General features: G+C 23.3%; 1 protein-coding gene across 1 annotated transcript; it reads left to right on the forward strand.

The window, feature by feature from the left end:
- Nucleotides 1–225: 225 nt before the first annotated feature.
- LOC126659598 (small acidic protein 1-like) lies at nt 226–537 on the forward strand. Its single transcript, XM_050352894.2, has one exon. The coding sequence runs from the start codon at nt 247–249 to the stop codon at nt 433–435; it is 189 nt and encodes a 62-aa protein (XP_050208851.1). The 5' UTR covers nt 226–246; the 3' UTR covers nt 436–537.
- Nucleotides 538–10,292: the final 9,755 nt, after the last annotated feature.

Raw genomic sequence — 10,292 nt, forward strand, 5'->3', positions numbered from 1 at the left:
TAAATTATTTCACGGACTTTGACGAAATAAAATTTGTCACGGGATTTAAAATTTATTTTATATTAAATTTCGAAGTTAAATCCTTAAATCCGCTAATTAACTTATTAAAATTTATTCTAAATTCCTGATGTAATTAAAATAAATTCTCCTTAGTTTAATTTATCGGAAATCTCGAGACGTGACACGACTTAATTACCTTAAATTATTTTGGGGTATTACAAATAAACAGGTGAAATTCCGGCGAACATGAGGCCGATGCAGATGGAGTACTTTGCTCACAAGGACGAGCAAGGATTGTCGGTGGCGATGGACGTTGATGATGTGGATCCGTTGGAGATCTTCGATGAAGGCGTAGTGAACATCGATAACAAGCTGGTTGATGCTAATTTCTTCAATAATTTCGAGGATGATTTTGATGACAGCGACATCAATTAATTTAATATGTTAGTGAATTTGATGATTATGTTTGTTGCTGCTTTGATTGCTAATATAGGAATTATCTAATGGATTAATTTTACTGTTGGTGGCCCTAATTAATTTTTGCTGTGTATTACTTGTGATTTATCTAGGGTTTGATCCTTGTGTTTTCTATTACTAGTTTCGCATTACGTGCTATGCACGTGGCTCGTAACGTAACTCGTCAATCAACATATTAGTAAATTCATTATAATTATATCAATTTTTTATTTATAATTAATATTAAATTAGTTAAGAATTTTTGTAAAAGTAAATATAATATATTCGGTTATTAAATTTTTTTTCCATACTGAATTTATTCTTCTTTTGGTTTTATATAATTAAATAATTAACTTAATTTTATTAATTATATCTTTAAAAATAATAAGATAGACAATTTAATTATTTTCTACATACTAAAAACTAAATTGGAGATAATTTAGCTACCTATTCTAATTAGGACTTTGATTACAATAGTGATTAATTAAATAACTAATTAGTTAATGACTATAAAACCTTTATTTAGTAGTAAACTGAAAAGGATTATTCAGTAAATTTGTCTGTCCCCCCCCCCCCCCATCCGTGCTTTTATATATAGTATAGATGATTGTTAATTCAAATTAAAAAAAAGGGAACTCTATATATATATATTTATTGAAATTTATTAAAAACCATAGTTATATTTATAATTAAACTAATATTTAAGTAAGATTTCATAAAGTGCATATAATTCATATTAGAAAGCATAAAATTAATTAGAGTTTAACCTCTATTTACTTATATGGTTCTTAAAAATAAATTTACTTATATGAGTGTGTTAATAATTTATATTAAAACAAGGGGTAATATCATAAAAATTCATGAACGTTACACGTTTCCTCATTTTAATCACGTACTTTAAATTTTCTCATTTTCATGCACGAACTACCACTTTTTTTCAAATTCATGCACGATGCTGAGATGTCACGGCTCTATTGGTGTAATTTACTGAGGTATAGGTCATTTTATACCAATGAATGAGTGCCACCTCAGCACCGTGTATGAATTTGGGAAAAAGTGGTAGTTCGTGTATGAAAATGAGAAAATTTAAACTTCGTGATTAAAATAAGAAAACGTGTAAAGTTCGTGATTTTTTTTACATTAACCCTTAAAACAATGAGTGTGAATAAAAGAGTTTAAAATTGAGTAGCATTAGAATTGAAAGTGGGCGTAGGTTGAAATTAAATTTCATTGAATTGGAGTCCAAATTCTTTAATTAGTGCATTATTTGGAGTTTAGGGTCGCATAATTAATTTAGAGAAGGCGAAAATAAAATTAAACCATACTTTTGTACATAACAATGGAAATAGAAAATTGAGAATCGTTTGGATTTTCATATTATTTATTCTGTGCTTGTCATATTCTAATTTTATGTTTCAGTATATTAATAATAGATCCAGTAAGTATTACTTATATGCTATAATTTAAATTTAAATAAAAAAATTGTAATATATTATTAAAAAGGTAAAATAATTTATATAATATTTGATATATCTAATGGGTCATATAAATTATTTATACAATGACAAAAATTAAAATATTACAACCGAAAATTAAATTATTATTAATTAACTAATGAATCGTATAAATAATTAATAAAACACTAATCATTTTTATTTAATAATATATAATAAATACAACGGGCCATATGAATGTCGCTCACGTGCGTAGCACGTGGCGAAACGCTAGTCTATTTGTAATCTATATATATACATATATATATATATATATAACTATCTTATACTAGCTTTAACCCCGTGCGTTGCACGATTTTTATTAAAAAAAGTTATTTATAATCGTTTCACCAATATCTATTAAAATAATGATAATTTTATATTTTTTTCTTCATTAATATTTCATTAGACTTCTTTACAAAGATTTTAATTTTCCTTCTTTTTCAAACATAATTTCATTAATTAGCAAACAAAATTTTATAGATTCAATGAAATAAAACAATGATAATTTAAGATATCTTATTTGTTTCATTAAAAATTGATCTCATCACACCAGTTATATTATATTAACAAAATCTGCAACATAATAAAAAATAAACTATTTATAAATTCTCAACATTTTTTACAGAGAGAAAAAAAACCTTACATGAGAAGGTATAGAGACAAAAAAAATTATAAAAAAAATAAAAATTTCAATTAATATTTAATGGATAAATTTAAAAACATAAAGAAGTATCAATTTTTTTGTAAAGAAAGGTTGCCAAATATAATAAACAATCATCATAAGTATCAATACCATAATAAAAAAAGGTTTGCAATCATATTTTGTTTGGTTTTTTTGAAGATGTTTCCATGTTAGTTTAGTTTACAAATAAGGCTAATAATTATGAGAATTTAAATTAATATTTAGTGGAATAGTCTAGTAAATTTCAAGAAAGATTATTTGTTATAAAATAATTAATACTCCATCCATTCCATTTTATCTACTATCATTTTTTATACGTCTTGATGTCTTAAGAAGATGTTTTTTATATATTATAATTTTTTTTATCCTTGATATAAATGAATTTGTTAGATAAATTAATTACGTGTTTGCTATTTCATATTTTCCAGATAAAAAGGGGTATAAAAGAAAATAAATCTTATCACAATTTTTTTTTCATAAGTGTTAAAATGGAAAAGTCACAAATAGAATGAAAAGAAAAGAGAATAAATACAAATTATCAAACATATAGTTAATCATGTGTTAGCAATTTGCAAAAATTTATAATTATTATAAAATATCTATATTTATTAATGAATTAATAATATAGACATCTTGATAAATAAAATCATTAGTGTCAAATCATAATATTTGACAAATTTAAACATAAATCGAATTTATTAAAATATTTTAAACAGTAAAAATAACTTATTAAGTTTATATTATTATAATTAAATATATTTAAAATAAAACATAACTAAATGTGAAAAGCATTCTTCGCTAGATGCTAAGTTTGATTTTTCTTTGTTTTTTTCTTTTTGTGGATGTTACGATAATCAATGACATAATTTTATTACAATAAAATAATTTTTATTGAGACCTACAACATAAACCTAGTAAGTTTTCTTCATTTTATTAATTATAAATTAACCTAAACATATTCCCAGAGAATTGCTAACACTATAAATCATAATCAAGAGAATTTTGGTTCTTAATGAAGTAAGAAATAAAGTAATTCTCATTAAAAAAATGAGAAGTGAGAATTTCTAATACTATAAATCATAATGAAGAAAAGCAAGAGAATTTTAATTCTTTATGAAGTAGGAATTAAATAATTCTCACAAAAAAATGAGAAAATTAGAAGATACCAATAAAATTTTAAAAAATACCAATGATTAGAGCCAAACTTTTTCGCTTTTCTAAGAAGATTTTACTGTAATATATCCAATTTTTTAATCGAATTGGAGGTTTAAGTGATTTTTCCACCTCTAGGACCACCTGAATCAATATTTACACATAATGATAGTTTTCAAGTATCAATAAATTAACATATATTACGATGCAATTACAATCACTAAATAACAGCATACAAATCTCAAACAATTTGGCACGAAAACTTATTGAATTTTAGGATATGAAACTCTTTAAAAACTTTTAAATTCTACATCTAAAACAATATTTCCATAAATCCATATAGATTAACGAAAATGGAAATAATCAAAATAAATACCTCTTTATTTCATCAAAAATTGAACCTGCAAAATTTAAAACATGATGTTAATAAAAATCTAATATTTTATAGTAAAGAATTGAAATGTTAAAATTTAAAACTCACCTAAAAAGTAGTAAAGAAAAACAAAGATGTGAATATATATAATAGTGATTTATAGGAAAAGCAATAGTAATTTTTTCATTAAGTTTTCAATATAATTTATTACCAATTCTAACGAAAAGGAAACGGTTTGAATTTTTGAAGATTACCATATAAACAATTAGTCATTGTAATTAATTTAAAAAAATTATTAATTTTTGTTGGATGGTTGAAATGAATAGCATATAACCTTCTTTTTCATTGGTATGTTTAATGAAAATTATTTAAATAAGGAAATTTCATGTTATGGATTCTGAAAAGAAACTGAAATATTTAAAAATAAATTTTTTATTAAATGTTGGTATGAGTTACCAAAAAATTTATTATGTAGACCATTTTTAAGCTATGATTATAAAACATATTTACGTTTTTTCCCATTCATTTTCTAAGCCATGGTTACAAAACATACTATTAGCATTAATTGGATATGTGTCAATTGGAGTTTTTAAAAGTTTGTTATTAAAACAAAAAAAGTCATTAAATGTTGGTAAGAGTTACCGATTTTTTTATTATGTAGACTATTTTTTTAAGCCATGATTATAAAACATACTAATAATAAATTAGGAGACTAAAAAAATTTAAACCTTCCATTTATGTTTTTTTTTTCATTCTTTTTTAAGTCATGATATATTTTCTAATACTATTAATTAATTTGGAAGACCAAAAAAAATTATAAGACCTTCCATATATATAGTAGATTACCTTTGGATATATGTAAATGGAAGTTGTTTTTTTTAAGTTTATAAGAATTAAAAAAAAATAGAGAGTAAATAAGTAAACCTTCCATTTACGTTTTTTTTTTATTCATTTTTAAAGCCCTGATTATAAAGCATACTATTAGCATTAACTGTATATGTGTCAACTGTTTTTTTGAAATAGTATATACTTGATTTTTAATGGATTAGTTTAGAAAATGTAAAAAAATCTTAAAAATCTTAAAAATGTCAATAATTAATCATTTTTATATTAGGTTAGCAATTTAGAAAAAAAATTAATAAATCAACATAAATTTATATAAAATGGAAAATGTTATAGGAGTTTTAAAAGAAAATATTACCAGACAATCAATGCATTAATTTTACCATAGCAATTTAAAAAGGAATGTTACCAAATTAGATTAAGAACCTATTAATGCATTTTCATTAATTTCACCATACTAATTTGAAAAATATTATAAAAATTTAAAAGAGAAAATATGAGAGTGATTGTGGGAGTGCCAAGTGTCAATCATTTGGAAAAAATATCCTGCTTTATATATATACTAGCTTTAGTCCCGTGCGTTGCACGATTTTTTTAATTATTAATGTATTAAAATATTATAATTAGTAGAGCTTTGTTTATATTTTTTATTTGGAAACTCCCTTTTTTTTATCAAAATTTGGATAATTTTTTGATTATTTATAAGCTAACAGATATTGTATACATTTGTTTAATTTTAATAGGTCGTTATGTTTTATTTTGAAAAATTAATGTTCATTTTAATTATTTTGAAAGATATATGAAAAATTATTTAAATTAAAAGTTTCAAATTTTATATTAATAATTTTAATGCCGCATTTATAAAGATTAAATTTTTGTAACTCATAACCAATACAGAAGTCAAATCTTATTCATATTTATTGACCAATCAAGCCGAATTGTTTTTATCAAAGAAACTACAATCCATTTTAACTTAATTCCCATCTTGACATTTAATTAATATAATATAATTGATCATATTAGTAAAATCAAATAAGGTAGTATGACAATTCAAAATATATACTATTAAATTAGAAAGTGCAGATTAATTGCAAAACTGATTTATTCTATTTAACATATCATTTGTATTAGTTAGATTGTTATTTTTTATCAAAATAAAAACATTCATTTTGTAGCAAATTTTTCTTTCCAATTCTATCACTCAATCAATATTGTTTAATTATATTAGCAAAATTAGATAAAATAATATTAGTAATTAATTTATTGTAATTAATAAAAAAATATTGTTAACGAATTTGATTAACAATCAATTAATGGATTAAATTTGCAAATCACAACATGTAAGCTAAAAAAATATTATTCAAATTTAAACATAAAAAGGTAATCAAATTAGTACTATTTTTACCATACCAATTAAAAATAAATACTATTGACTTACTGTAATTAAAAAAACGTTGCTATCAAATTTAATTAACAATCAGTTAATATAAGCTAAACAAAAGTTATTCAAATTTAAAACTAAAAAGGTAACCAAATTACTTTTTTTACCATACCAATTAAAAATAAATATTATTATAAATTAAAAAAATTGTTACCAAATTTGATAGCAATGAATTAATGAATTAAATTTGCATATCTTTACATATAAGCTAAAAGAAATATTATTCGGATTTAAAGCTGCAAAGATAACCAAATAAGAAATTTTAAAAACAAATTACATATTATCATGTCAATTAAAAAATAATATAAAAATTTAAAATAAATGAATATGAGTGTGGTTGTGATTATAACTGTGAAAGTTAATGACTGTAATTTTCTTTAATTTTGTTAATTGGTTGATGCCTTTTGTAATTTTTTTCTACTTTTAAATTTTAATCATATTTCCTTTAACATATATACAAAAAATATTATTATGTAATATAATTGGTTAATTTAATATAATAATATAATAATATTTATTATTAATTTTGTAACTAAACCATTTAGTATTAATTAGAGAAACTATTAAAGAGCTTTAAATTATTATTTATTACCAAATTTAAAATATTTATTTTGTTATTAATTATACATTTCCAATCTTACCTATAATTAATATAATAATAATAATAATATTAATAAAACAAAAAAATAAATAAAATAATGTTAGTAATTTTACCAATTAGATTAACAAACCAAGGACTTTATTATAAATTGACCAATGCAACAATTTTAAGATAAAATGTTACCAAATTAAATCAAAAAACTAATTAAAACTACAATTCATTAATTTACCATACTAATTAAAATTATTGTAGCAATCTTGAAGGAAAAATTATAACCAAATTTGATTAACAAAGCAACAAATACATTGAATTCATTAACTTTGCCATTTAAATTAAAAAAAATGGTGTAGGCTTATAGCTATTTCAAAAAAAAATGTTTCAAAAGTTGATTAAAAAATCAATTAAATTTTATCATATTGATTAAAAAAATATAAAAAATATAAAAATGATTGTGAGAGTATCAAGTATCAACCAAAGAAAAAGAGATTAACAACCATTCAAATCTTATAATATTAATTTTAAAAATATTAAATCAAATATGAGAATAATTGTTATAGTGTGAGATGTGAATTAAAGAAAATAAATTAGAATACAAAAAAAAAGATGATTATAAAACCTTATGATTTTTATTCTCTATCATGAGAAAAGTCTTCTCAACACCTACATAAAATTGTTAATTAACACAAAACATTTGAACAATAGAAAACACCAACAACTAAAGACAAACTTTATAGTAAATAAGAGAAAAATAACATATTTACCTGAGAAGTTAGTAGCTTTTGAGATTGAAGAAGAATAAAAATATGAGTATATATAATAGGGATTTATGAGCAAATCAAAAGATTTTTAACATTAATGTATATTCATTAGCAATTAGCATTTATATACAAAAACCGTTACTCATTAGCAATTAGCATTTATAAGAGTAAATGATAATCAAATCAAATCAAATGAATTATTAATCATTAACTAAAATAGTGTAATATTACCAAAAAATGATATGAGAATAATTTTTCTCATTAAAGGTTACCAAAAATAAGAAGTCATGTAAGTAAGGTTTATAGAAAATATGATAAATTTTTTTATCTAATGTAATGAAAATTGAAATTTCATACCAATAAAATTATTAAAAATAGATCGGTAAAATAATTAGTGTAAGGTAAAAAAATCACAATTACTTAACTATTAGCTAGTGTTATGTTAATAAAAGGAAAAACATAAAAATAATTTTCTTTACCAAATATAAATAAATAAAATTATAACTATAAATTTTTAAGTATTAATATATTACTACTACACATTAGTAAATTTATTAAAAAACTTTTTGTAATTCAATTTGTCTCAGCAAATTATTTTTAGTAGGAGATAAAAAATCATAAATAAAAATATAATTAGTATTTTAGTATTTTTTTTATTGTAGTATTTTATAAATATAGATATTGAGTTTCGGCTCAATAGAGTGAGTACTCGTTTCCAAAAAAAAAATATAGATCAAAGAAAGGAAAGCCCTTCTTATTATATTTATTGTCAAATTTAAATTTTTACCAATAAAGAAATGAAAAAGGAAAGTCTATAAATTGTAATCAAAGCAATTAAAATAATATTTCTTTTAAGTAGATTATTGGTCAATTAATTTTGACAAATGAAAGAATTTTTAAGAAGAAAAAGGTGAGAACCAATCACATATTGCCAAGTGTCGATTTCTCAATCCATGGGAAAAAACGTCCTGCTTTATATATATATAGTAGATAGTAGATAGATAGATGTGGGAAGGGAGGGTGAGGACAGGTAAAATTACGATATTAGGGTCAATATAAATAAATAATTACAACAAGTGTAATTAACTAAGAGTTTTACTCTAATAAAGAAAAAAACACAGAATTAAATAGGAGTCTAATTTTAAATCAAAAAATTTATAAGTTTAGAGTTTAGTTTCCGTAAGTAACTATGTGAAATAATATACTGCTACTTAAGACAATAGGATTCTTAATAATTTTTCAACAAAAAACGTATAACGGCTTTTTACATATGCTAGATTGCTAGGCTTTCATGATATAATGATATGCATGGCAAAATTGAACTTTATCCAGAGAAATGGGTAGGTGATAATATTTGTTGTTTGGTAAATTAATTTCATTTGCTATTATATTTACAAACAAAAATATTAAAATTTAATAAATTTAATAAAAGAATAAAAAATAAGGTGGTTAATATATTTTAAAAATGATTGTACTCAGGGACGGATGTAAGGTAGGGCAGGCAGGGCCTGGGCCCTACCTCACATAATTAATTTTCTTTTTTATCTAAACTAATTAAACCCTTACAATAGGATTAGCCATGTATAGTTTCCCCTGATTACGTAAAAGTTTGTTTTATAGCAAAGCCTATTAATGTACTATTTGGGTTAGTCTAAAATATTACCAAGATTAGGAGCGTGTAGCAAATTAAAATGTATAATAAATTCTACTAATATTTATATAAACCAACTTAAAATTTCTTTTAGGTTGCATGTTTTTTTTTTTGGTCAATCACCAAAAAGAGAGCAATTTTATTGCTAATAAGAGATACACCAATACACTTCTGGGATCAAGCCCAGATAAAAAAAGAGGCTAATTAATTACATCTGGCCTCAACAATGTTTCTAATGCTACTGAACACTTGAGCAGCAGGCTTCAGCTTCTGATTGAAAACAAAATCATTTCTGGCGCACCAGATCTGATAGACAGCTGCACAAAAGCACAACTTTCTCATCTTCGCACTTGCTGATTTCCCCTTCGTTCTCCTGATGAAAAAACATACCTCTCTTCTCCAAGTATAACCATTTCTGATAAATCCCAGAAACTCCAGAACTTTCCTCCATATCTCTTTCACAAAGCTACAGTCAAAGAATAGGTGACTGATACATTCCATTTGCTGATTGCAGAAACAACACCTGTCATCTGCAGTAATTCTCCATTTACACAGCTTATCCTTGGTTTGCAGCCTATTGTGGAGGGCTAACCAAGTAATAAAGGAGTGTCTAGGTATATTGCCTTTAAACCAGACAAGCTTATACCAGGGAACATCATCTCTATCAGGAGTCAAAGTTTTCCAAATGCTGCTAATAGTGAATTTTCCACTGCCATTAATTCTCCAAGAAATGCAGTCCTCATTATTCTCCATCACTGAATGATTCTTTCTAATGTGATCCCAACAAGTAGATGTAGCTTCATCAATGGGATCAGGCAAGTCCCATTGTCCTCTGCTCC

The sequence above is a fragment of the Mercurialis annua genome, linkage group LG8 (genome assembly GCF_937616625.2).
Source record: "Mercurialis annua linkage group LG8, ddMerAnnu1.2, whole genome shotgun sequence".
Classification (NCBI taxonomy): Eukaryota; Viridiplantae; Streptophyta; class Magnoliopsida; order Malpighiales; family Euphorbiaceae; genus Mercurialis; species Mercurialis annua.

Bases quoted from the DNA above. Each gene is read 5' to 3' on its own strand.
- LOC126659598 (XM_050352894.2), top strand. From the start codon at position 247: ATGAGGCCGATGCAGATGGAGTACTTTGCTCACAAGGACGAGCAAGGA.